This window comes from Sorex araneus, chromosome 3 (assembly GCF_027595985.1).
Source record: "Sorex araneus isolate mSorAra2 chromosome 3, mSorAra2.pri, whole genome shotgun sequence".
NCBI lineage: Eukaryota > Metazoa > Chordata > Mammalia > Eulipotyphla > Soricidae > Sorex > Sorex araneus.
The window spans coordinates 122758295-122786057 of NC_073304.1; the positions used below are offsets into that span (position 1 = coordinate 122758295).

A 27763-nucleotide genomic window follows, 5' to 3' on the forward strand; every position below is an offset into this window, starting at 1 on the left:
CCAACCTCTTACATGTATGTATATATATATACATATATATATATATCTGTTTAAATCGCAGTGCTGCCCTGACTGAAGTGTGGCCAGAAATTATCTGTGGCAGCAAGGATCACAGACAGCACATTGCCAGGATAGCTCTTGGTCCAGGGGGCAGCTCCAGGGATAGAGCTCATGTTCTCTCGCTTGCAATGCAAGTCTGGTAGCCACCAGGTCATCTTGGGGTAGGAACCACCCCAAGGCACCCAATTTTAAATGTATTTATTTACAGAAAACACCCCGTGATAACTGAGTACCATTACAGCATATAACTGTGACACTGCTTACTCCTGCTGATCCATTTCCCATCAATTTTTATTAATTCACTTTCCCATCAGCACTATATAAACTACTATGCCCAGCCTGAGAGCAAGATGAGCAAGAAGTCCACTCCTGAGGGCCCGAGAACAGACACCTTGATAAAGAAACTGTGGTACATCTACACAACGGAATACTACGCCGCCGCCAGGAAATATGAAGTCATGAAATTTGCTTATAAATGCATGGATACAGAGAGTATCATGCTGAGTAAAATGAGTCAGAAGGAGGACAGACATGGAATGATTGCACTTATTTGTGGAATATAAAAATACATAATGTGAGGGGCTGGAGTGATAGCACAGCGGGTAGGGCGTTTGCCTTGCACGCAACCGACCCGGGTTTGATTCCCAGCATCCCATATGGTCCCCTAGCACCGCCAGGGGTAATTCCTGAGTGCAGAGCCAGGAGTGACCCCTGTGCATTGCCGGGTGTGACCCAAAAAGAAAAAAAATACATAATGTGAGACTAATACCCTGAGAGTTCTGAGGCCTTCTCTGTCCTAGGGAGGCAGAGGCCCAGAGTCAGTCTGAGGGCCTGCCTTTATCCCCAGGGCTAACCTGCACCAACACTGTAGAAATTTCCTGAGGTCTGTCCGAACCAGAGACTCAAGACAGAGGAAAGCAACCCAGGGTTTCCTCACACCTCCCAGGGCTGGGACTGGCAGTTCCTGGCAATCCCCCCCTTCCCCAGTAAGTGATGCCTGAAATGTGAGGCCTCCTACCGGGAAACCTGAGAGGATGAGTGTTTGGCGGGATTGAGGAGCAAGGGACCCACCTCCTCACCTTCCCAGCCAGCCGCTGCTCTCCCCACCACCCACATTGCTGCTCCAGCCACATTCCATTCTAAACCAGCGCAGGGGCCCCCGGCTGGCTCCCCAGAGGGGAGGTTGGCCACCATGTGGGCAGCAAGGTAGCCCCGGCTGAAGAGGGAGGAGGCTGAGCAAGCGTGAACCAGCTTGAGCGGGGGTGGGGGCCAGGGGGGTGCTGAAAGGGAGCCTCGCTGACCATGAGCCGCCAGCTCCAGGACCTGGGGGACAAAGGTGAGTGCACCCTTCCCTCTGCGGGGCCAGAGCAAAGGACAGAGGGGCGGGAAGGGCACCTGGCTTTGCCTCCTGGCTGCCACTTGCACTGAGCACCCTCTGGCTGGCGATTCTTCCTCTCCCGCCTGGCCCTGAGCTGAGCCCTCCTGCGGGGCTCTTGCCAGGATGGACAAAGGAGGGAACACAGAGCCCTGGAGGTCCGGGCTGCAGCACCCATACCCCTGGGCAGGCAAATGTCACCTTCCCAGAGCAGATTCCCTCTCCTCTCCATCTGGGCAGGGGGTTCTGAGGATTGTTAAACGTGGAGCAGTGTCAGGAAAATATCAGGAAGAGCGGTCCTGGGAACTTATTTACAACATCCATCCAAGCTGGGTTCCTGTGTGAGGCAGCTGAGGGCTGAAGGGCAGGCAAGGAGCCCCACTCTCACCCTTCGCCCCTTTTGTTCTCTTACAGCAGGCAGTGGAGCGAGAGGGCGGACGAGGAGCAGCTCTGCGGGCAGAGGTGAGACAGGGGTGGAGTGACATGATGACAGGGAGATGCAATCCCGGGCAGCCTGCAGTGCCCGCTCAGCTCCGGGGTCCAGGGCTGCGTCTTCTCCTTCCTCCTTCTCCTCCCCTCCCGTCCACTCAGCATGACACCAGGCACCTCCCAGGCTGGCCGTCCCACTGGAGAGGAGGCAAGGGGCTGGAGAGAAGGTCTGTCCTCAGCCCCGGTGCCAAGGGACACCCCCAGAGTGAGAATCACTTTGAGCCTTGGGACACGTTAGACTGTCACCAGTCTTGAGGACATGTTGGAAAGTAGACGCCAAGATTGATTCCCCAGATTGACCAACCAGAATGGTAGAGGGTGCTCGGTGCCTTCCCCGTTTTGGGGACTGGTGAAGGATTTACCTGGGGGGAGGGTAACCTGCCCCAAGAGGAGCCACGGAAGGCACAGGAGGGAGGAGACCCCCTCAGTGGCCCAGGTGGTTGGACGCCAGGCACTGAAGATCTAGACATGTTGTGACATTCGAGGAGGTGACATTCCTCTTCCTCACCTCCCAGGCAGGAGGTGAGGAAGGAGCGTCTCAGGGAGCAAATGGGCTCCTGGCTCTTCACGTGCCACTTCCCTGGCTGGCCTCCAGGTGCTGCATTCGTGGCTCCCAATGTGGCATCCCCAGAAGAAGTGTCTGACTTCATTACGGTCTATACAGCAAGTCCCCTGAGCTGGACTAAATGGAGTCACTCAAAAAAATGTGTCCTTTACCTCCACCAGAGCCCCTGCCATGTCCCTTTCCCCACTGAAGACAGGAAATGAGTCCAGATGTTAAAACGTCCCTTCTGGCATTAGATGCTCAGGGGCCGCCATTATTATTGGGTGTCCATGGAATTAAATGAATCCCAGTTACTTCAAGATTCCTTATTTCCAGTCTTGTCTGGAGTTACCTCTGAGATGTCCTGGTTTCTTTTTTGTGGTCTGTAGCACTGTGTCACTGTTGTCCCATTGCTCATTGGTTTGCTCGAGTGGGCACCAGTAATGTCTCCATTAAGAGACTTGTGGTTACTGTTTTTGGCATATCGAATACGCCATGGGTAGCTTGCCAAGCTCTGCCGTGTGGGCGGGATACTCTTCATAGCTTGCCAGGCCCTCTGAGGGGGATGGAGGAATCGAACCTGGGTCAGCCGCGTGCAAGGCAAACGCCCTACCCGCTGTGCTATCACTCCAATGCTCCCTTTGATGACTCAGCTGGTAGAGCGGAGGACTGTAGACTGTGAAGGTTGGGATCTACATGGAGGGAATAAAAAGTCTGAAAAGACAAAAATCTTTCCCCAAATAATTGCAATTGTTACTGCATTCGCCAAAAGGGGGAGTCAGAGCCCTTCTCCAGAACCATTTGGCAACCACCCTTAAAGAGGAAGATCCCCCCACCAGTTGCAGGGTACCTGACCTGCTCCTCAGCCTGAGTTTGCCCTAAATGCTCTGGGTCAGCCAAGTGTCCAGACAGGAGTGCTCTCAGGGCTAGGGAGTGAGCACTGGACTTGGGTGTCATCATGAGGAGATAAATACCTTTCTAGCTCCTCACTTAGGCATTATGTGACATCCACTGAAGTCTGACTATGAAACAAAAGCTAAACATTTTAAAAAATAAAAACAGCTTGTGTTCTGCGTAAACTTGGGAAAGACCGAAGGGCACATTCTGCCTTCTTTTCCACCTCTCATGTGGGGTATGTTCTGTTGGAAATGAGCTTACAGCAGGATTGCAGCTTGCAAAAAAAAAAAAAAAAAAGTCTGACTCTCTCCCCCACCACATTACATCTACAACTCTTGGTAGAATGTTTGATGCAGTTCACTATCAGAAACAAAAACAAAAGTTTTATTCACTGATTGAAGACACACAGCGTTCGAAAGAGACAACAAAGATATATTGATCCTTTTGGGGGGAAAAAGTACAGATTGGGCCATACCAGGCTATGCTCAGAGCTGATTTGATGCTCTGGGATCACTCCTGGCAGGGGTCAGACGGTGCTTTGAGGATAATATGTGGTGCTAGAGATGGAAAGTGGGTCAGTTATATGTGAGGCAAGCACCTTACTTGCTGCATTATCTCTCAGCCTATACTGATTTTACTATCCAATCGTGTGTATGTGCGCGCTCGGGCGCGGGCACGTGTGTGTGTGTGTGTGTGTGTGTGTGTAGTTTGGGGCCAGACCTAGCTGTGTTTCAGAATTTATTTCTGGCTCTGCACTCGGGACTCAGGGATCATTCCTTGCAGGACTCAGGGATGCCAGGAACCAAACCTGGTTGATTGCTTGCAAGGCGAGAGCCTTCCAGACTGTGCTATCTCTCTGGCCCCTCATATCCATTCTTCTCAAGCAGTGTGGTTGGTCTTCGTGCTCCTTCTCCTTTTCCTCCCCTCTGCTCCTCTGGCCCCTCTCAGAGACTTGTTCAGTGATACACAGTTTCTCACCCCTCGGTACAATGAAGGTTTATCAGTATTATTCACCTTTCCAAAGAACCAACTTTTGATTTCATGCTTTCTTTCTCCATTTACTTTTATGTTTTTGATTTTATTGATTACCACTCTAACTTTTATAATTATTTTTCTCCTGCTTTCCTGGGATTTAACTTGTTCTCTCCTAGTCTACTAAGGTAGAAGCTTAGGTGATTGCTTTCACTCTTCCAAGTATATGCATTCAATAATGTACATTTCTCTCTGAGCCCTGCTTTTACTGAATCCCACACATTTTGATAAGTTTCATTTTATTTCAATTTCTCTAAATTTTTTTTCTCTATCCAGTTATAGAATAGTGTTTCTCCAAATATTTTGGTATCTTTCTGTTATCAATTTATAGGTTATTTTATTTTTTAGCACCTACTTTATATATGATTTTCATTTATTAACATAGAGGCCAGAAGATCATCTACTCTGGTGGCTGGTCCATGTATGCCCAAAAAGAATGTGTTTTCTGTTGCTGTTCGATGATGTGTCCCATAAATGTAAATTAGAATGAGCTGATTGATGGTACTTTTCAGTTCAGCTACACCCTTACTGTTTTTCTGTCTGCTTCATTTATCAATATCTAGTGCAGGGGCACTGGAGTCTCCATATAAAATAATGGATTTGTCTATTTCTTCTTGCAATTTTTGCTTCACATGTTTTGGTGCACTGCTGTTGAGAATGTCTGCATTAAGGACTGCTGTCTTCTTAGAAGTCTGACCTCTTAAAAGTTACGCAATGCCCCAGCTACCCATGGTAATTTTCTTTACTTTGTCTGAAATGAAAACTTACTCCAGCTTTCCTTCAGTTGGTGTTAGAATGGTGTGTGACTCTCCGCCTGTTATTAGTGGTCTCTCTGAATCCTTGGGGACTTGAGCATAGCACAGCAGGTAGGGCATCTGCCTTACACTCGGCTGACCCAGGTTCGACTCCTCCAACCCATCGTGCGGACGGGATACTCTCAGTAGCTTGCCGGACTCTCAAGAGGGGCGAAAAAATCAAACATGGGTCAGCCGCGTGCAAGGCAAACGCCCTACCCCCTGTGCTATCGCTCCAGTCTCAACTACATTATTAAAAAAAAAAAAAAGTAAGTTTGGGGCCTTCAATTTTTTTTCTTTCTATAAAATGTATTGCTTGAAAGGCAGAGCCACTGCATTTTTATTTACCAGAGAAAGTCTTTATTTCTTCACTTTTTTTTTTTTTTTTTTTTTTTGCTTTTTGGGTCACACCCGGCGATGCTCAGAGGTTACTCCTGGTTCTGCACTCAGGAATTACCCCTGGCAGTGCTCAGGGGACCATATGGGATGCTGGGGATCGAACCCGGGTCGGCCGCGTGCAAGGCAAACGCCCTCCCCGCTGTGCTATCACGCCAGCCCCTATTTCTTCACTTTTGAAGAGTAATTTTGCTGGCTACAGAATGCTAGGTTGTGGAGCTCTTTTCCTTTTAGCATTTTAAATATTTTATTTCCTTCTCTTCTTGTTTGCCTCTTTTCTGAAGAGAAATTCCTGTAGGATCCTAATCTTGAATCACTGTAGATGAGTCTACACCTCTCTCCACTACTCAGCTTTTTTCAAGATTTTTCTCTATGGTTTTTGTTTTTTGTTATTTGAATATTTATGTCAAGTAAAGATTTTTTTTTTGCATTTATCTTGGTTGGTAGTCTGAATTTCCTAGATCTGTAGTTTGATGTTTTCCACTAATTTTGAACAATTCTTAACCATAATTACTTCACATACTTATATTCCTTTCTTTTTCTGGTATCTGATATAACCATTAGGTATGTAATGCATCTTATTGTCACTGTCATCCCTTTGCTCATCGATTTGTTTGCACGGGCACCGGTAACGTCTCCATTGTGAGACTTGTTGTTACTGTTTTTGGCATATTGAATATACCACGGGTACTTGCCAGGCTCTGCCTTGCAGGTGAGATACTCTTTGTAGATTGCCAGGCTCTCCGAGAGAGGCGGACCCAGGTCGGCCACATCAGCGCAAACACCCTACCCTCTGTGCTATCGTTCCATATTATTGCCTCAAAATTCTTGACTATTCCATTCCAGTGACTTTCAACTTTTTCACATTTCAGAACAGTGAAGTAGGAGAATTCATGAATTGCTATGGCAGAAAATTTTTAAAGCATTATTTATTATAAGAAATAACAACATATATAATAGCAATATTATGTGATCCAAGTATAGCATATGTCAAAATGCAATCACTTTTTTGCAGATCAGTGGTTGCAAAATACTGTTCAAAATTTTCTGTTTTTCAGTTTTGGAATTTTCTATCATTATATCATTATACCTTCTCTTTTACTGATAATTTCTGATTGCTAAATAAATAAATGATAATAAACAAACCAAAAAAGACCACCAAAGGGCTTTTTTCATTTCTGTTATAGTGTTTTGGGTTTCCATCATTTCCTTTTGATTCTTATTTTAGCACTTCTATCTCTCTTCCTTATATTATTAATCTATTCTTGAATGCTGCCTACTTCTTCCATTAAATACATTGCATAATAACCATAATTGTATCATATTCCTGGACTAATTCCAAAATTTCTGCTATAACCAAGTCTGGTTCTAATGTTTTCTCTGTCCTTTAAATTATCGTGGGGCTGGAGCAATAGTACAGCAGGTAGGGCAATTGAACTTGGCCAACCCAAGTTCAATCCCCAGCATCCCATTGGTCCCCTGAGCACTTTCAGGAGTGATTCCTGAGTGCAGATCCAGGAGTAACCCTTGAGCATTTCCGGGTTCAAAAAGCAAACAAAAACAACAACAACAACAAAAGACACAAAACCAACAACAATAAATTATGGTGGGGTGGGAGGGGTTTTTTATTGTTTAATATGACCTGTGATTTTTTTAATTTTTATTGTTGTTGAAAATCAATTGGGTTGGTTCCAGGATAAAAAGAACCAAGGTAAATAGGTCCTTGGTATAAGGCATTTTATTTATCTGGCTAGGAGGTAAGCTGTGTTTATTATTTGCTGTAGCTGTAGGTGTCAGGGAATTCAATTTCCTTTAGTACCCTTGTTCTCCTCTCTCTCATTTTTGAGTTTCCCTAGAAACTTAATTTTGTTTTTGAGCCTGAGTCTTGCATTTGCTTCAGCTGTCATCCTAGTTTAAGAAATTTGATTTACTTATTTTGTTCTGTTTCCCGTGGGGACTGGGGGTACTCAGAGTGGTGTTCAGGGGACCACTCCCAGCACTGCTTAGAGGCCTATGGGCCACGTCCCCAACCCCTGCACCCCTTATTATACAGCAGCCCCATTGATGGAGCGGTTAGCTATGGGGACAATGAAAGGGTTCCATTATCCTGCGATTAGATTTCAGTCTCTTAATAAGCCTGTGCCTGTAAGCTATGACTCATAAATGCTTCTTAGGGGAGACGGGAGGGTAGAAGTGATTGGAGTCTCATCCTCCAGGTCAGTTAGGCTGATAAAAGTCCAGTTAGACTCACCCTGTAAATTTCCCTCGAGGAAGGGACTTTGCTAAGGAAAGCAGGATATTCTGGGTTATGGTCAGTATTTCAGGATGCTTCCTTTCCCCCTCCAGTACCAGAAGCACAAGTGTTTTCCTCTGATTTTCAGTGTGAGAATCTGGGGATCAAACTCAGCAAAGTGTGCCCCTTCCTGCAAAATTGGGCTGCCATATGTTTTATTCTCAAGCTAGTCTACACCGAGCTCCAGCAATTCATTGGGGAAGCTTGTTTTCCTCCTGTGTTCATTAACCATGCCCTTTACTTCCTGAATTCTGATGCATCTAAGGATTTAACAGACCCTGGAGGGGCTGTCCCTCCCAGTTTTAGCTAATTCCTAGAGATAGAAAATACTCAAGCATGCTTTCCTATGCAAGCCCACCAACTCAGAGCTTATAATGCAAACTATCTCCTCACATCCTGGACTACTAGTCACCTGCGCTAGCTACCTCAGGTGCTAGACAACTAGGAGCAAGCCCTATTTCCCAGAGCCCTCAAAACTTAAAGGCAACCAGTTGCAGTGTTTACCCTGCCTCACCCTCTCTTCCCTCCAAAACAGTAATACAAACTCTTTTTTTTCTTTTTGGGTCACACCTGGCGATGCACAGGGATTACTCCTGGCTCTGCAGTCAGGAATCACCCCTGGCGGTGCTCAGGGGACCATATGGGATGCTGGGAATCGAACCCGAGTTGGCCTCGTGCAAGGCAAATGCCCTACCGACTGTGCTATTGCTCCAGCCCCAGTAATACAAACTCTTGCTCACATTTTCCCTCATGGTTTCTGCTTCCTACTGGATCTGGTGCTGTCCATGTGGAATGGCACGGAATGCCCTGTGTGTCCGGAATATTTGAGAATAATCATTCTTTTCCTTCATGACAATCATTTCCATGTCTGAGTGCCTAACTGATTATAGATATTATATTTATATGTGGGTATACATATGTGTGTATGTGTGTGTACGTATGAGTTCTCTTTGAACACCACCAGTAATGGCTCCTGTCAAAGATTTCTGCTCCAAGTAAACTATAATTCTCAGCTTCTGTCTCTGGTTTCTGGGGCTCTAGATGGCCTGTAAACTCAATTATCAAGTGACATTAAGAAGAATTGCTGGTTTTCAGCTGGCTTTTTTCCCCTTGTTGTTAAGATGTGAATAATGGCTTCTGAGGTCTTTCCACTCCATGGGAATGAAAACTAGACTAATCATTTCACTTTTTGTTGCTTGTTTGTTCTGGGCCCACACCCAGTAATTCTCTGTGAGGCTACTCCTGCTTCAGCAATTAAAGGTTACTCGCAGCAGTGCTCAGGAGGCCATGTGGTTTCAGGGATCACAGTCAGGCTCCAGCACACAAACCAAGCATTCTAGCCCTTTGAGTTCTCCCCCGGGGCCCTCAATCACCTCATTTTGTACCATCTTAGTCAAGAAAAAGCAATTTTCTCTCTAACTATATGTTTGCAATTTCTTCGTGGGGGGAGAAAAAGCATTTTCCAATCAAGTATCTTTAGTGAGAAATCCCCTGCATTTGGGCTTGAATGACTGAATGGGAGATTTGTAAAAGCACAAAACAAATTACATCAGCTCTGGCATAGTGGCTAACTTGTCCCCGTTCGCTAGACACCTCTGCATGGTAGTTTTGAAAGCCCATGCTTTGGAACAGCCCTCATCAGCTCTGGACCAGTACTGTTCCAGCCTTTAGACGTAAACTCCTGCATCTGAGAGTCCCCCTCTGCCCAGCCATTGGTCCCCTCCCACGAAGGCCCATCTTTCCCCAACACCCACTTGCTCTCCAGCCCCACAGCCGTGCACCCACCTTCCTCCTGTGGTGTTCCCATAGAGGTCTCTGCCTTCTGGTCACTTTCCTCAGGTCTGAGTGAAGCTCAGTCCTGGAACTCTCACATCCCAGACTTGGTCACACTTCATCTCTTCCATATCCTCAAAACTCGATGAGGAGGGCCAGAGAGACAGGCCAGCGACGAAGGTCCACGTGTCTCATATTGATCTTCGTTCAACACCTGGTACCTCATATGGCTCCCTGAGGACCACCAGGAGTGATCCCTGAGTACAGAGCCAGGGGCAGCTCCTGAGCACTGGCCCATGTTCAACACTGACCTTTGCCAGGGCCTGTCCCTCATCCTTGTCTCCCAAGCAGCCCTCTACGTAAGTCACATGCGCAGGATCCCCACTTGGGCTCTGCTGCAGTGAACCTGAACTCTCCAGAGAACCTTTCCCAAAGTGTGGGACCAGAAGCAGCACCAACATCCAGCCGACGCATGCAGAACACATGGCGTGGCCGGGCCTGCTCCAGGGGGCCAGAGCAGCATTCAGCCCTGGCTCCCCAGAACGACACACCCCAGAGGAGGAAGGCCACATGTCTGGCGCTGCAGTCGAGGGTCAGGAGGGGTGTAGGTGCACGGCTGGTCAGCAAAGAGACTCCCTGTCCAGTCTCTGGTGACCTTTAGAGCCAACGAACTCAAGACCCATCGGGAATGTGACTTCTGGGGGGAATGGAGGGGGTGAAGGGCGTTCCTGAGTTCCAGGTGGTGACTGCATCACGGTCCATTCCTGCCCCTGCAGGTGACAGGTCCAGAAGGGGATCCTCCAGGAAGCGGACGTCCAACGCCCAGGATGCCTCAGCCTGGCAAGGAGCACAGCGGGGCCTGAAGGAGCAAGCAGGGGGCAGCCCAAGGCCAGGGTCCCCCCGGAGGAAGTCGACGGGACATGGGCGCCTGCGAGAGGAGCAGAGAGCGGCTGAGAGGACCCCCCAGGGGAGGAGGAAGAGGGACGGGAGGGCCTCCATGCGGAAGCAGAGAGCGCCCTCCAAGAAGGAAAAGGAGGTGCCAAGGCATCAGGAGGAGATGTGGAAGCAATCGAGGAAGCACAGGTGTGTGGGGTCCCTGGGGGGAGGGGGTGTGGCTGGGTTTCAGTCAAAGCCCCCCCTTTTCTTCCAGCGCTTCCCCCTCCCCTGATGAGGAGCCCAAGTCCCCCTCCCTGGGGAAGGATTCCCCCCCTGCCCAATCCTCCCACAGCTTCTGTTTGCCTGTGTCTTGGCCTCTGCCCAGTGCTTGGGCCCGTGGGGTAGGACTTGGGCACTCTCCCCTTTGATGCCTCATGTCTGTAAGTGGAAAGAAGCTCTGGGTGGGGGGACTATGAGAGCAGGGTGGCTCCTCGGGCCCCCAGCAGATGAGTCCTCTTGCAGGTGTGCGAGAGAAATGAAGAAAATTGAATTGAGAAATTATCAGAGGACTCGAGGACCCCCCCCCCCCCACACACACACACACACACAATCTGGGCCTGTGTTCTCTTCTTTGAGATACGACATTTCTCCAAACAGTGTTTCTCAACCAGGGGGTGTGGGGATCCTTGGGGACTTCTAGGGGGCAGCCCTGAGCAGGGAGGGGTGCTCAGAGCCAGAAGCACAGCCCTCCCACCCTGCCCAAGCTCCTCTGTGTTCCAGAGTGTCTAAGGACGCTCCCCCTGCTCTGCCCGGGTTCGGCCCCTAGATCATCCTCCTTGGCTTCCGGCGCCTCTGCCGGCGACTCGCTCACTGAAGAGGAACTGGCCCAGATTCTGGAGCAGGTGGAAGACAAGAAGAAGCTCATCGCCACCATGAGGAACAAGCCCTGGCCCATGGCAAGGAAGCTTAGGGAGCTCCGGTGAGAGGTGGTTGACGGGGGCCCCACAAGACACCCACAAAACTCAATTCCCGGGGGATGGATGGGGGTTTGCCTTGCATGATGCCTACCTCAGTTCATCCTGGCACTGTATATGGTCCTTCAGCACCACGAGGGCCCACTCCTGAGCACAAAGCCAAGAGTAGCCTCTGAGCACCACCCACCCAATAAAGAACCAATTCCTTCCTACTAGTAGGCACTAGTAGGAATCTCTTCCCTCGCTCAGTCCCTAGGGGGCTTGATGAGAAGAGAGATTCACCATGCCTCTCTGTATTCCCCTCCATCACCAGCAGAAGCACCACTCTGATGGGTCGGTGAGTGTGGGATAAGGGACAAAAGAGCAAAAATAGGCTTGAGTGAGCTTGGCCTTAACTGCGGGACGTTGTTGGCCTGCACCCAGCAGCACGGCGGGTCATGGCACTCATGACAACACACAACCCTTCCCCTGGCCGCCGCCTCTTTTTGTCTGGTGACACACCTCCTTCAGTCCTCTGTACCTCAAGGGTATGAAGATTTTTTTTTTTGCTTTTTTTGGGGGGTCACACCTGGTAATGCACAGGGGTTACTCCTGGCTCTGCAGTCAGGAATCACCCCTGGTGGTGCTCAGGGGACCATATGGGATGCTGGGAATCGAACCCATGTCGGCTGCATACAAGGCAAACGCCCTACCGACTGTGCTATTGCTCCAGCCCCGGTATGAAGAATTTTTTTATGACCATTCCCCCAAGTTCAAAACTCTCCTGTGTTCTCTTTGCATCCAGAATGTTTCTCACACTGCCAGTGTGCAAGCAGGGAGAGGCTGTCTTAGCTATTCTCCATCCCCAGTGCCTAATACAGACTTGAACTTACAGTGAAGCTCTGTGAATTTTGTTCTGGCAGTGGTAAAGTGCACACCTTTGCCTCCTATTAACTCCAGTGCTTTTCTGGCTTTTTTGTGAAAGGTTGGAATTCAAAGTGCTTTATGATTCTCAGACTCTGCTGCAGTTTTGAGATGAGGATGAGAGTCACACTGGTTGATGTCCCATCATCTCCTAAATACATTCCCATCCGATACTACCATGTTCTCCCCAATACCTCCTTGGTTTTTATGGCACAGAGTTGGAGAAGCTGTTGACCCTAAATAAGCACCCAATTATTCTACCAGCAAACTGTGTTTATTTGAAAGAAAAAGCAAGTGGGAAAAGCCATATCATAACCAAAGAACAAAAGAAATTGTTCATTTAGGGGCCGGAGCGATAGCACAGCAGGTAGGGCGTTTGCCTTGCACGCGGCCGACCCGGGTTCGATCCCCGGCATCCCATATGGTCCCCCAAGCACTGCCAGGAGTAATTCCTGAGTGCAAAGCCAGGAGTAACCCCTGAGCATCGCTGGGTGTGACCCAAAAAGCAAAAAAAAAAAAAAAGAAAAGAAATTGTTCATTTAAAAAGTGGAGAGGGAGTGCCCTAGAACAGATGACTGGTTGAAGAAACTCTGGTACATCTATACAATGGAATACTATGCAGCTGTTAGAAAAAATGAGGTCATGACGTTTGCATACAAGTGGATCAGCATGGAAAGTATCATGCTAAGTGAAATGAGTCAGAAAGAGAGAGACAGACATAGAAAGATTGCACTCATCTGTGGAATATAGAATAATAGACTATAAGACTAACACCCAAGAATAGTAGAAATAGTACCAGGCGGCTGTCTCCATGGCTTGGAGGCTGGTATCTCATTCTGGACAACTCAGAGAAGGGAACACCAAGTAAAATGTGGTCGGAGGTCATGTGGGGGAAGGGTGATGTGGGCCAAATATAGACTAGAGACTGAACACAATGGCCACTCAACACCTTTATTGCAAACCACAACACCTAATCAGAGAGAGAGAACAAAAGGGAATACCCTGCCATAGTGGCAGTGTGGGGTGGGGGGAGACGGGACTGGGGAGGGTGGGAGGGATGTTGGGTTTACTGGTGGTGGAGAATGGGCACTAGTGAAGGGATGGGTTATCGAACTTTGTATGGGGGGAAACATGAGCACAAAAATGTATAAATCTGTAACTGTACCCTCACGTTGACTCACTAATTAAAAATAAACTATTAAAAAAAAAGTGGAGAGGGCCCTTCTCCACGCCCTGACGAGGCCCCAAGTTGCCGTCCACGAATGGTTCCTCTGACTCCTGAATGGGCATGATCCCGGAGGCACACAAACCAATTTCGGAACCCAGCAGCTTTGGGCAGAAATCCCTCCAGACTTACTACTAAAATATCAAAAGTCCAAAATCATCATATATTCTTCATAACCAGCAATAGAAAACAAATTATCTAATGATGCCTTTTCGGCAGGTCTGATTGTTGGGGAAAATTCTAAATAATAATGGTGGGTCTTTTGTCTAAATATTGAATGTAATCAAAGTGGAGAGAGAGAGTAAAGTGGAAATCATCTGCCACACAGGCAGGGGGAGGGGTGAGATGGGGGTATACTTGGGTTCTTGGTGGTGGAAAATGTGCACTGGTGAAGGGATGGGTGTCTGATCATTGTATGACTGAGACTTAAACTGGAAAGCTTTGTAACTGTTCTCAGGGTAATTCAATTAAAAAAAAGAAAAGTTCCGAGGGACAAGAGCCCATTGGCAGAAACTGGAAATACCCAGTGTAGTGGCTTTTCACTGGCTGGGCTAAGGCTGTCTCTCATTGGCTGAGCTGTCACTGGGTCTGGGCTAAGGCTGTCTCTCATTGGCTGAACTGTTACTGGGGCAGCAGAGCAACATCACTTCCTGTGGGAGATGCCAGACTCATCTCTTCTGTGTCTCTTCAGGTTGGGTTCTGTCCGCTGTGCTGCGTGGCTGAGAACTGACCTCATTAGTAGAGGTTTCTGTTTGTTCATCTCACAGTTTGCACTCTTAATTGTCACTCTCATTTCCCTTCCCTCTAGCAAGCCATTCTCCTTCCCCCTTCCCCCACCTTCCTTCCCACACCTGAGTCTCCTCATTACTCAAGTCCAAACCCTTCACCCTTTAATGTGTAAATCATCTTGGCAGCCAATATTTTGACACAGTTGGTCTCACTGCTGGCTGCACAAAAACAGAGCAGACCCTCACTAGGGTTCTGGAAAACAGTTTAAGCCACTGCCCTGCAGACATTACTTCCTATGCAGCTGCAGGAGGACCAGCATCCCCCTGGGGACTTTAGGTGCCTTTGGGCCAGTGCCTGGAAACCCGAGATCAGAGGTCCTGTTCAGCACTGCAGGGAGGGCCGATCAATCAAGAGGAGGTGGTAGGTAGGCAAAAAGCTTTATTAGTGACAAGCCTGAAAGCTTGAAAGATTTCAGACTCATGTCTTAGAGAACCAGCTCCTCTGCACACACAGAAAACAGCAGTTTATATCTGAAAAGCACAAGAAAGTCTCCTTTTTTCTTAGAAAAGGCAGGTGGGCACGAGGGTGATGGATTGATAAATTCTTTGTAAGGCTGATCCTCAGAGGTATGCTCTGATGTATTCACATTTTCGAGAGGAAGACCTCTCACGAAGGTTTCAGCTGGGATGTTATCATTCTTATATAGGATGAAGGGGGAAAGACATGATAAGGATAACATTTCTTACGTTGTCAATGGCCCAAGCAGGGAGGAGTTTGCCGATTTGAATTTAGAGTCAGGCTTTTCATTGCTTTTGCAACGGTTTCATGCTGACCCACAGAACCGGTCTGGGCTGATGAAAGTGCTTCCGTGATAAAAATCTGCCCTAGCGGAGGAGCTGGGATACAGAGCTGTCCGTGTTCTCTTAGCGAGCACTTGAAAAAGATAATGCAGCTGAGAAATGGAGTTTGAGGTCGGATTTAAATTGCGTTTAGATTCCTTTTCATTTAAATCATTCCCCATGGTGCATGGCATCCGTTTGGGTGGAGGAACAGCTCCAGACTTGGCTTTCTGCCTTGCCATCTCCCTTTCCCTCAGTCTCTTCTTCCTCCGGCCCCCCAGACTGGGCTTTTCCTCCTGGGAACAGAACAGCCATCTGTCACTCCAAGAGAATCTTAGCCCCACTCAGGTGTCACCGGAACACATCTTTTATTAACAGTGGAAAATGAGCAACCTTGATGCTTATGGAAATGTGATCTCCAGATGCCTGGAAAGCTCAAGGCCCGTGAAAACCCCTGATGGCCTTTTAGCTCTCCACATTAGTCTGGCCTGTCCAGGCCCGAGGGAGGGTCCTGTCTGCCTGAGGATGGGTAAGGACTACCAGCTGAGCAGCTGGAGAGATTCCCGTCTCTCTCCCTGCTGCAAGTCTGCTGGTACCCGGGGTCTCCATCCCTGCAGGCTTCCCCCCTTCTTCCCTCTCCCAAGATTCCTCACCCCCGACTCAAGTATCCCACTTTCCTTCATGGCTTATCTTTGGGTCTTCTCCATTCCAGCTGCTTTTGGTTCTTCTTTTGCTTTGCTTGGGGGACCACACCCAGCAGTGCTCAGAGCTTACTCCTGGCTCTGCTCTCAGGGATCACTCCTGGCGGGCTCAGAGGGCACTAAAAGGTAATGAGCCAGTAACCTACTGGTCCAGCTGCTGTCTGTATGGAAGGGTTTTGCCATTCGGCTAATCCCTACATATACTGTAAGTCTTGGGCCAAGTTTCCCCTGTAGGAATGTCCCCATTGTTCCTCCCCACATTCAAGTTATTTTCTGTCCCTCTGATCTCCAAGGGCTGGAGCGATAGCACAGCAGGTAGGGCGTTTGCCTTGCATGCAGCTGACCCGGGTTCAATTCCTCCATCCCTCTCAGAGAGCCCACCCACACAGCAGAGCCTGGCAAGCACCCTGTGCTGTATTCGATGTGCCAAAAACAGTAATGACAAGTCTCACAATGGAAACGTTACTGGTGCCTGCTCGAGCAAATTAATAAACAATGGGAGGACAGCTACAGTGCTGATCTCCAAGGCTTGGTCCCCCCTCACTGTCTGCTGACCGGGGTCTATTAGATCTTTTCATGATTTGGGGGCCACACCCTGCAGTGCTGAGGGGTGGGGTGCATATGATGCTGGGGATCAAATCCAGGACCTCACATAATCCCTACCCCCTAAGTCACATTCCTAGCCCCTATTGGATATTCTGATTCGTATACACTTGCTGGATTTCATAGTCTGAATACTCCCATCCTGGCCAGTTTGGAATCACTGACAAGCTAACAGCCGACAGACCAAGTTGCAAAGAGTCAAGAGTCAGTGTTTACCAGCTGCAGCCCCCTCCCCAAACATCTAGTAAACAAACAGAGCCACATTCTTCTCATCCTGCCTTCCTAGATGTTCAGTCCCCCATTTAACACTCATGCACTGATATGCCAATAGCCATATGCGTAAGAGTTTGAAACAGTGCTCACTTATTCGCTCACGGAAGTTCAGCATGGTGTGACCAAACTTAGGATCTCACAGGGCTGAAATCAAGATCTTGGCAGGGTTGCTGTTCCCAACAGGGCCTCAAAACTATCTTTGAAACTCACTGGTTTGTGGGAATTTCATTTCTTTCTCTTGGCTTCCTGTAGGGATTATACCTTCCAGGAACAGAAGATCAAGAAGCTGCTATTTCTAGTGTCTCTGAATTGCCTTATGCCCTATCTTTCTCTCTGACTCTTCTGCCTTGCTCTTCCAATTTTCCTTTGTTGCATGGGGCAGAGAGGTGCAGTTTGGGGGCCATACCCAGCAGTGCTCAGGGGATCATACAGTGCCAGGGATAAAACTTCAGTCAGTTGCATGCAGAGCAAATGCCTTAAACCCTGTATTATCTCTCTGACTCTCATTTTCTGTTTTAAGAGCTTGTTTCCAAATTCTTGGTTGATGAGTGCAAACGCACTCATCACTGTCACTGTATCACTGTCATCCTGTTGCTCATCGATTTGCTCGAGCAGGCACCAGTAACCTCTCCAAGTGAGACTTGTTGTTACTGTTTTTGGCACTGAGGCATTAACACTAGTACAAAAATTTACATTATTATGTAGATGGCACCAGTCATCAGACTGGGCTCTACCACAAATTCATTATTCCAGCTAGCAGGGTTATTCTTTACATAAACAAAAAGAGAGTAGCACAGTTCCTGTGGGTAGTCTGTGATTTCAAGAAAATTATAACAAGTAGACCTTAAGTCATTGATGGATATCTTTATTTGATGATCAGTCAACTCATTACTGTTTGCACTGCAAAACAAGTTTGTAGATCATCTTGTACCTCTTTCCATTATTATACAAATGAAGAAATCAAAGCTCAACTATGATCATGAAAAGAGGGTGTGAGATTTGATAGCTTGAGTTGGTCAGTGGAGAACAATAGTAAAAAATTAACAATCTGTAGAAGAGTTAATTTTTTTCATTACTCAGTTCAAGGGACTTGGTTATAGTCTTAGGGGATTACATTGGACTCTCAGGTAATCTAAGATATTTTTCCTGTTTGAAAGTCACTGATTTTTAGAACATCTGCATAGTCCCTTTGTCAAAGGTATATTACTAGGAGTTAAAAGGCAAGAGGACTAAAATTCTGCCTATAAGTCCCTACCATATGCTAAGCACTATTGGCATTTTGATAACTTCTGGCAAAAAAAGAAAGAAAGCCCGGCTTTCATGAAAATTACCTTCTAACTAGTCATATGAAAGTACTTAGGACTTTGGGTCACACTGCCCGCTTTACCCAGTCTCCAGTGGTCATGCCCATAAGCCACCATCCAGAATATTGAAGGTAATCAAACATTGTGGACTAACTTTCAAAATTTTAAAACTTTTGAAAAGAAAGGAGGGGCTGGAGTGATAGCACAGCAGGTAGGGCATTTGCCTTGCATGCGGCCGACCCAATTTCAAAAAAATTGAAATTAATTGAAACATTAATTTCAATTCCCAGCATCCCATATGGTCCCCCCAGCACCGCCAGGAGTAATTCCTGAGTGTATGAGCCAGGAGTAACCCCTGTGCATTGCTGGATGTGACCCAAAAAGCAAAAAAAAATGAATGCAGAGTTCATGCCCAATTCAATCAGTTTAATCAGTGGCTGAATAAATAACAGTGCTCCTACATTATAAATTTTTTTAATTTTTTAAAAAATTAAAATATTAAAAATTTAAAATTCTTTACTAAAGACTTTAGGTCACATATACCCATTCACAACTTTCATTTCTTTTGGTTAGATGTAAATTAAACTTCTGCCCATTTTTGTTTTTCTAACCAGGGAGGCCCAAGAATTTGTGGAAAAGTATGAAGGAGCCTTGGGAAGGGGAAAAGGCAAACGACTCTACGCATACAAGATGCTGATGGCTAAGGTGTGGTACTGAGGCAGCACACCCATGGAAGGGCTCTTTCAGCCTCTGCGTTAGGTGACCGTCACAGACACTCACCTAGCCTCACTGCACGTGAACACTAGCTACCCCCACCCGGCAAATCCTCAGCGGGAAGTCTGACTGGCCACTGTAATTCATCCAGGAATGGAAGTCAACCATATCCTGTCAATTTTCCTATATGTATCTCATGTTTCTAGTGAAAAACCAAACTCACAGAACTGAGGATGATACCACCTCCGGGACCTTATTTTCCAAACATTAAATTAGGACACATCATTTGATTTGGGGCAGACATAGAAGTGCTCATGGTGTGGATGGGGGCAGGAGTAAATCCACTTACTACATTATATTATAATCTGGGCTTCTGATCCAGGCCCAGGTAATAGTGCATATTTATTGTGAAATGCACTGAAGGATCTGTCCTTTAGTAATTTGAAAAACTACCATTTTCCCTTTTTTTTTTTTGGTTTTTGGGTCACACCCCGAGATGCACAGGGGTTACTCCTGGCTCATGCACTCAGGAATTACTCCTGGCGGTGCTCGGGAGACCATATGGGATACTGGGAATTGAACCTGGGTCGGCCGTGTGCAAGGTAAACGCCCTACCCGCCGTGCTATTGCTCCAGCCCCCGACATTTTCCCTTTTTAATTGATTTATGAATTACATATTTCAGCAGTGAGTTGACATCCTATTGTTTCTATGTGTATAATGCTCACATTCCCAAAACCACCAAAGCTCCAATACCAATGCCAAAAAGATCCCTCTGTTCATTCCATCCTTTCCCTCCAGTAACTACCAAAGTTTGGTCAAAGTCCAGGGTCCAGAATAGTCCACTGAGATTTTCATCAGAATTTTTTTTCTTTTTTTTTTTTGCTTTTTTGGGTCACACCCAGTGATGCACAGGGGTTGCTCCTGGCTTTGTGTTCAGGAATTACTCCTGGCAGTGCTCGGGGGACCATATGGAATGCTGGGAATCGAACTCGGGTCGTGCAAGGCAAACACCCTACCCGCTGTGCTATCGCTCCAGCCCTCATCATAATTCTTTAATCCTTGATTTAATCTGGGAAAATTTGGTATTTGTACTATATTTAATCTTTGCATTCAAAGATTCAAGAATGCTATGCATTTCCCAAGTCTTCTTTTATACTTTTGTCAAAGTTGGTCATTTTCTTCTTATAGCTCTTTTTCGTCATTTGTTTCTACAAAATTTATATTTTCACTGATTTGTGGATGGATAATCTATTGTCACCGTCACTGTCACTGTCATCCCGTTGCTCATCAATTTGCTCGATCGGTCAAATTGTAACCAGTAACAGTCTCCATTGTGAGACTTGTTGTTACTGTTTTTGGCATAACACCATGGTTAGCTTGCCAGGCTCTGCCGTGTGGGCAGATACTCTCAGTAGCTTGCCGGGCTCTCTGAGAGGGATGGAAGAATCGAACCCAGGTCAGCCAAGTGGATAATCTATTAACAACTCTTATTGTTGGGATATAAGAAAGTCACAGATTGGGGGACTGGAGTGATAGCACAGCAGGTTGGGCGTTTGCCTTGCACACGGCCAACCCGGGTTCGATTCCCAGCATCCCATATGGTCCCTGAGCACCGCCAGGAGTAATTCCTGAGTGCAGAGCCAGGAGTAACCCCTGAGCATCGCCAGGTGTAACCCAAAAAAGAAAAAAAAGAAAGAAAGAAAGTCACAGATTTGTGTATTAGTTTTTTACATCTGGGGTCAGAGAGATAGTACAATGAGTAGAGCACTTGCCTTGTACATGGCCAACCCAGGTTTGATCCTCAGCACCCCAAAGTGTCCCTTGAATTCACCAGGAGTGATCACTGAGTGCAGAGCCAGGAGTAAGTCCTGAGCACCACTGGGTATAGCCAATGTGACATAATTTTTTATATCTGGTTTCTTCCTTATCATGTGTAATTTATTCTAGCCATGTTTTACCTGGTTATATATTAAAATATATCTTTGTTGAGCTCTTCTAAATGCAATACAGCATTCTTCCTGTAGAGTGTAGGTTAGCAACCCTAGAATAATTTTTTTTTACTTTTTTATTAATGAATCACCGTGAGGGTACAGATACAGAGCCACATATTTTCGTGTTTGTGTTTCAGTCATGCACTGCTTGCGCACCCATTCCTCCACCAGTGCCTGTTCTCCACTGGTGATCCCAGCATCCCTCCCACCTCCCCATCCCATCCCCCCCACCCCACCCCACTTCTGTGGCAGGGCATTCCCTTTTGTTCTCTCTCTCTCCTTTTGGGTGTTGTGGTTTGCAGTGGAGGTACTGGGTGGCCATTGTGTTCAATCTATAGTCTGCTTTCAGCACGCCTCTCCCATCCCGAGCGGGTCCTCCCACCACACTTTACTTGGTGTTCTCTTCTCTGTCTGAGCTGCCCTTTCCCCCAGCATGTGAGGCCGGCTTCCAAGCCATGGAGCAAACCTGGTACTTATTTCTACTAACTAGAATGATTTTAATTGATGGTGATGATTATAGTACTCTTTTTCCTTCTATAATTTTCTTGCAGATGACTCTTGCACTACACATTAAATGAACAAGAGTTGTTATCCTCATACATTCTTTCTAACAGTGACAAATCATCCTTCTTAGAGCTGGGGAGAAAGCACAAATGGATGAAGCCCCATGACTGACCTGCAGAGCCCCTAATCTCAATTCTCAGCGCTGCATGCTCCCCCCAAAACTACTGAAGTGGTTCTGCTGGCCTTTAGCACTGCTGGGCTTGAGCACTACTGGCTGAGTGTCACCAGGAGTGGCCCCAGGGAGCCCTGCCCTGCCCAGTGCTTGGAAGATCACCCACCCACCCACACCCCTGCCACCCCTCTCCCACCAAAAAAAGAGAAATTATCCTTTCAGTTCTAGCAATGTAAAACTTCCAGTAAAGATTCAATTTTATGGAAACATCTTTCTCTTTCTATTGTCAAGATTCTTCCTCTTATATCTGAGGTACCCTCAGTCCGAATGCATTATTTTTAACTCCACAGGCAGATTTGATTCTCCAAAGTTTTCTTTATGACTTTTATATGCTTGACTTTTATATACATTTTCATAAGACTTATTTGGCAGTCCATGCTGCGAGCACACAGAGTCATTCTGTCTTGCAGGTCTTAACATTAGGATTACACCTTAAATTGATAAATGAATCAGACTAGCTTCTCCTTAAACTCTGAGTCTGTGTGTAGAGCATTACTCATTGATTTAGAAAGCTAAAAGATGACATCTTTAAAACAGCAGATCAGGGGCTGGAGTGATAGCACAGCAGGTAGGGCATTTGCCTTTCATTTGGCTGACCCGGGTTCGATTCCCAGCATCCCATATGGTCCCCTGAGCACCGCCAGGAGTGATTCCTGAGTGCAGAGCCAGGAGTAACCCCTGTGCATCACCGGGTGTGACCCAAAAAGGAAAAAAAAAAAAAACAGCAGATCAGTGGCCGGAGAGATAGGACAGCAGGAAACACAGTGGAGAAGGTTCTCACTCCTTATATAATCTCCCCCAATCCACACTAGGAGTGACCCTGAGCACAGAGCCAGGTGAAGCCCCCAAATAAACAAACTATGGATCAGCAGCCTTTTTCATAGGCTATCTTATCATCAACTGAGAGGATGGATGTTTGCCCGTGTCTTGTCTGACCACTCTTTCAAATCTTTTCCCTTCCCATAGCTGGAGAGCAGCTCCATCTCACACAGTTCTGGGCAGTTGGGGGTCTACACTGGGCCACACTCCAAGTCAGTGTTCTGAACCAAGGAGGATTGAGAGGTTCAGTGTAAACCCTCAGCAGACCTCTCCCTGCCTCCGTGCCTTCTTCAGACCAGAATTTTCCAGACTGAGCTATCCACAGGATACATCAGTGGTTTTCAGGAGACATCAGTGGTTGCCAGGCAACCAACTGGCAAGTGGTGTCTCCCAGAGCCTCACTTGGCAACAGTCGTTACCCTTATTGACCCTCAGCTTTGCAAGCCTATATTTTATACTGATTTTATCAACCTTCCTACCGGGGATCCATCTCTCAGGAAGGACTCACTTTAATAGTCTCTCATGTGATGAGACTGATATATAAAACCAGATGCTGGATTATTAATTCACAGGAAGAAATTATTGATGCAAGCACTGGAAATTCTGAAGTCCACGTCAGCAATGCCTTGTATCTTTTTTAAAGATTATTTACCTGGGAGGTTAAACCACAATGCCAGTTTCAATTTGTTTATTTGAAATGAAAAATGCCATGGAAACCAAAATGGTCATGGAGCGGCCAGATGATGAAAAAATTTTTTCCTTCCTACCTGAGACATTAAATAAACCTAATGTAATTTTTTTTTAATTGGAAAGGGCCTCCCAAGCATTACTCAGCGGGCCCTGGGGCCTCTCCTAGTGAATTTTCAGCCAGTCAACTAGACCAGAGAATTTAGTTCTTGGGCTGCAAGGATGCAGTGATGCCCAGCCCTATGGTGTCAAAGACTATTCAGCCACCCTACCTGGGGTTGTTGCAGGACCCTGACATGAGCATACAGTACTCAGTAATCTCCAAGGCCGCAAATAGAGATACTGAGGGAACCATAAATTACTAAAGCACTAACTGGGATCAGACTCATGCAAGGCATGCACCTTCATCCTGATCTCCCTCTCTCCCTCTCCCCCGCCCCATCTGATCTATCTCTGTCCTCTCTGTCTGTCTGTGTGTGTCTCTCTCTCTTTTTTTTCTTTTTGGGTCACACCCGGCAACGCACAGGGGTTATTCCTGGCTCTACACTCAGGAATTACCCTTGGCGGTGCTCAGGGGACCATATGGGATGCTGGAAATCGAACCCGGGTTGGCCGTGTGCAAGGCAAATGCCCTACCCGCTGTGCTATTGCTCCAGCCCCCATCTCTCTCTCTCTCTCTCTCTCTCTCTCTCTCTCTCTCACACACACACACACACACACACACACACACTCTCTCTCTCTCTCTCTCTCTCTCTCTCTCTCTCTTTCCTTCTCCCTCTCTCTCTGTTTGGTTTTCAGGCCACACTTGGCAGTGCTCAAGGCTGACTCCTCTGGAAGGCTTGGGGGACCACATGGGGTACTAGGCGGACAACCAGGAAACACCCTACTCACTGTCCCATTTCTTCAGTGCCATGCACTCCCTCTCTTTATCATAGGAAGATAATTTTAAACACAAATTCTGAACTGGATAAAGGAGTTGAATGGGCCTGGTGTTCCAATGCCCGTCCTTTGTTGTTCCCACATCCCTCGCTTTCTGACTCAGGATATCTCTACCATTATTATTAACCAGCCTTTCATCACTCCTTTTTCTATGCATCTGTGAGCACCTCCCTCTTCTGCCAGGCAGCTTCCTTTCTTCAACTGTGATGCCTAATCAGGGTACAGTCAATGCCTTCCCATCTGGAAACCCCACTTGATTCTTTGATATAGATTTTCCCTTTGATCCTTCTGTGAATTTACAAGGGAAATTTTATTTCCTTCCTGAGCACTTTCTTAGGAGACAATAGTAACTGCTCTTAGACTCTTCTCCATAAGCCTCTTTTTTTCCTATTAGTGTTTTGAATTCCAAAGGGGTCTCTTTGCGGGTGGTGATGCTTTCAGTGAGAATCCCCTTGGAGAGTTTCTTGCATCCACCCAGTAGACAGGCAGAGGTTCAAGTTTCTGAATGGTATAAACTCTGAGAGTTTGAACTAGAAATAAACTGGAGAAATTCCTTCTAAACCTCTTTACAAAAACACAAAGCTGTTATTTCTCCAGGAGAAGCTTTGGAAGCCGTGGCCTGAGCTGTGTTTACCAGTTCCACCAGCCTTAGAGTTTAGCACCAATACCAAGCAGATTTAGGCACTTGGTTTTCTGTCAAAGGTTTTTGACAGTTCTGACAGTTCCACCCCCACCTTGAACTTTTTTGTCTTAAGATAAAGAAAATTGCATCAGAGGTGGCTAACCCAACTTGATCTCCCAGACCAGAAATAATATAGAATTTCTAAGTTCTCATATAAACTGTCCAAATCCAAAATTTTACCAACGTTGTAGACAAATGCAAGGGTTTCTGTTGCCCTGACTTTTTTCTCATCCACATCTGAGTTTGGAAAGTGAAGACTTGAATGTCTAACTCTGGCAAGCTGCACTCACAGATTTCTTTTTTTTTTTTTTTGCTTTTTGGGTCACACCCAGCAATGCACAGGGGTCACTCCTGGCTCATTCACTCAGGAATCACCCCTGGCGGTGCTCAGGGGACCCGCTGTGCTATCACTCCAGCCCCTGCACTCACAGATTTCAACATGGTAGCCTCACCCACTTGCTTTGGCCGACCAACATCAACGTGCTCACCAGGCTCCGAGGCCGCATTTTGTGAAACTGAGGGTTTCCTGTTTAATTTCAGAAATGGATCAAGTTTAAGAGAGATTTTGATAATTTCAAGACTCAATGTATTCCTTGGGAAATGAAGATTAAGGATATTGAGAGTGAGTATTTTGGTGTCATTGTTTTTATTTGCTTTTCTACAAAGCTATCCAGTGTTTTAGGTTGTGTTCTTGGCCAACTGATCAGATGATCCCGTACATTCTGTTGCATTAGATTTTAAAAAATTGGGGGATTTTGGGGAAACTGGAGCGATAGCACAGCGGGTAGGGTGTTTGCCTTGCACACAGCCAACCCGGGCTCGATTCCCAGCATCCCATATGGTCCCCTGAGCACCGCCAGGAGTAATTCCTGAGTGCAGAGCCAGGAGTAATCCCTGTGCATCGCCCGGTGTGACCCAAAAAGAAAAAAAAATTGTGGATTTGGGGCTGTTGAGACCAAAATTTAAATTGTATTTCACCTTTTCAATTATGGGAACTTCGATAGCTAACACCACATAGTTTTATATTATTTATACAAAGAAACTAGAGACCAGGATGTCTCTTCCAGTTTGATGTAAAAAAAATTAATTCCGGGCCAAAGGGACAGTACAGAAGGAAAGGAACTTGCCTTGCATGCAACAGACCCAGTTTGATCCCCAAAACCACTTGGACAGCCCCCCAGCCCGACCAGGAGAGACTCCTAAGCATAGTTCCTGGAGTAGCCCCTGAGCACGGAGCCAGGAGTAGTCCTCAAACATTGCCAGGGGGCGGGGGATGTCCTAAAAACAAATAAAACCAAAAAAATCGACTTCATCACACATGTTAGCATGTGCTAACTTGTTTCTCCTGCTACACTGAAATCCCACCATCTTTTCTCTCTCTAGGTCACTTCGGTTCTTCAGTTGCATCATATTTCATCTTCCTCCGATGGATGTATGGAGTTAACCTCGTTCTTTTTGGTTTAATATTTGGTCTAGTAATAATCCCAGAGGTAAGAAAAGAATCTTTTGGAGAGTGTTGATGTTTTGTGGTCATCATCTTCCGTATACTAAGCAAACACCATGAGAATCGGTCATTTATCTAAAATCCTATATTCACATCAATTGGCTAGATAATTCACTTACCAAAAAATGGAACCAAGTGCTTGTATTCCCTTTTTTAAGCATTGCACTACAGTGTACCATTGTTGTTCATTGTTCATCAATTTGCTCGAGCAGGCACCAGTAATGTTTCTCCATTGTGAGACTTGTTTGTTACTGTTTTTGGCATATTTTTTTTTTGCTTTTTGGGTCACACCCAGCGATGCTCAGGGGTTACTCCTGGCTCTGCACTCAGGAATTACTCCTGGCAGTACTTGGGGGACCATATGGGATGCTGAGGATCGAACCCGGGTCGGCCGCATGCAAGGCAAACGCCCTACCCGCTGTGCTATCACTCCGGCCCCTGTTTTTGGCATACTGAATATGCCATGGGTAGCTTGCCAGGCTCTGCCATGCACGCAGGATACTCTCGATAGCTTCCTGGGCTCTCCAAGAGGGATGGAGGAATCAAACCTGGGCCAGCCATGTGCAAGGCAAACGCCTTACCCGCTGTGCTATCACTCCAATCCATTTTTAAGCATTAGCCTCATTTTTCATAGGGGCCTCTAGGGATACACCTGACTATTGTTAGGTGACCATGAGGTGTTGGGAATGAACCCAGCATCCCCACATGCTATGCATGTGCTCCACCATCTGAGAAAGGAAATGTACTTATACTTTCCCAGCCCTACTTGTACTTCTGAGTTGAGGTGTGGACCCGACTTCTTTTTTGTGTGTGTTTGGTTTTGGACCACACCCGACAGTGCTCAGGAATAACTCCTGGCTCTACACTCAGAAATTACTCCTACCAGGCTTAAGGAGGACCAGGTGAGATGTCAGGAATTGAACCCAGGTGCAAGGCAAGTGCCTTACCCATTGTGCTATCTCTCCAGCGCCCCCTACTGCTTTTTAACCTTTTATTCATTTTTCAATCAGTGAAGAATTAGTATCTCAGTGAGGTTTTCTCCTTTCACTCCCCCAAAGAGAGAACTCATTATATCATATCACTGTACACTGTATCACTGTCATCCCGTTTTTCATCTATTTTCTCGAGCGGATGCGAGTAACATCTCCATTGTTCCACCCCTGAGATTTTAGCAGCCTTTCCTTACAGGTCATTCCAAAAGGTGCCATATTGGAGGTTCTTTCAGGGTCAGGGGAATGACACCCATTATTGTTACTGTATTTGGCATATCAAATACACCATGGGAGCTTGCCAGGCTCTGCCGTGCATTATATCGTAGCACTATAACACTGTCATCCCGTTGTTCATCTATTTGCTCGAGTGGGCACCAGTAACGTCTCCATTGTGAGACTTGTTACTGTTTTTGGCATATCCAATACACCACGAGGAGCTTGCCAGGCTCTGCCATGGGGGCGGGATACTCTCGGTAGTTTGCTGGGCTCTCCGAGAGGGGCGGAGGAATCAAACCCGGGTCAGTCACATGCAAGGCAAACACCCTACCCGCCCGTGCTATTGCTCCAGTGCTATTACAAACCGTAACCTGGCATTGAATAGCAGCGCTGCTCATGATT

General features: G+C 46.7%; 1 protein-coding gene across 1 annotated transcript in view; it reads left to right on the forward strand.

Annotated features, from left to right (window-relative positions):
* The first annotated feature begins 1362 nt into the window (after window positions 1-1362).
* Window positions 1363-27763, forward strand: part of TMC2 (transmembrane channel like 2) — an 86773-nt gene continuing 60372 nt past the window's right edge. The window contains exons 1-7 of the mRNA XM_055132138.1: window positions 1363-1396; window positions 1850-1897; window positions 10430-10736; window positions 11356-11508; window positions 18695-18785; window positions 25190-25271; window positions 26033-26139. Coding sequence (XP_054988113.1) covers window positions 1363-1396; window positions 1850-1897; window positions 10430-10736; window positions 11356-11508; window positions 18695-18785; window positions 25190-25271; window positions 26033-26139 — 822 coding nt within the window. The remainder of the gene's footprint in view (window positions 1397-1849; window positions 1898-10429; window positions 10737-11355; window positions 11509-18694; window positions 18786-25189; window positions 25272-26032; window positions 26140-27763) is intronic.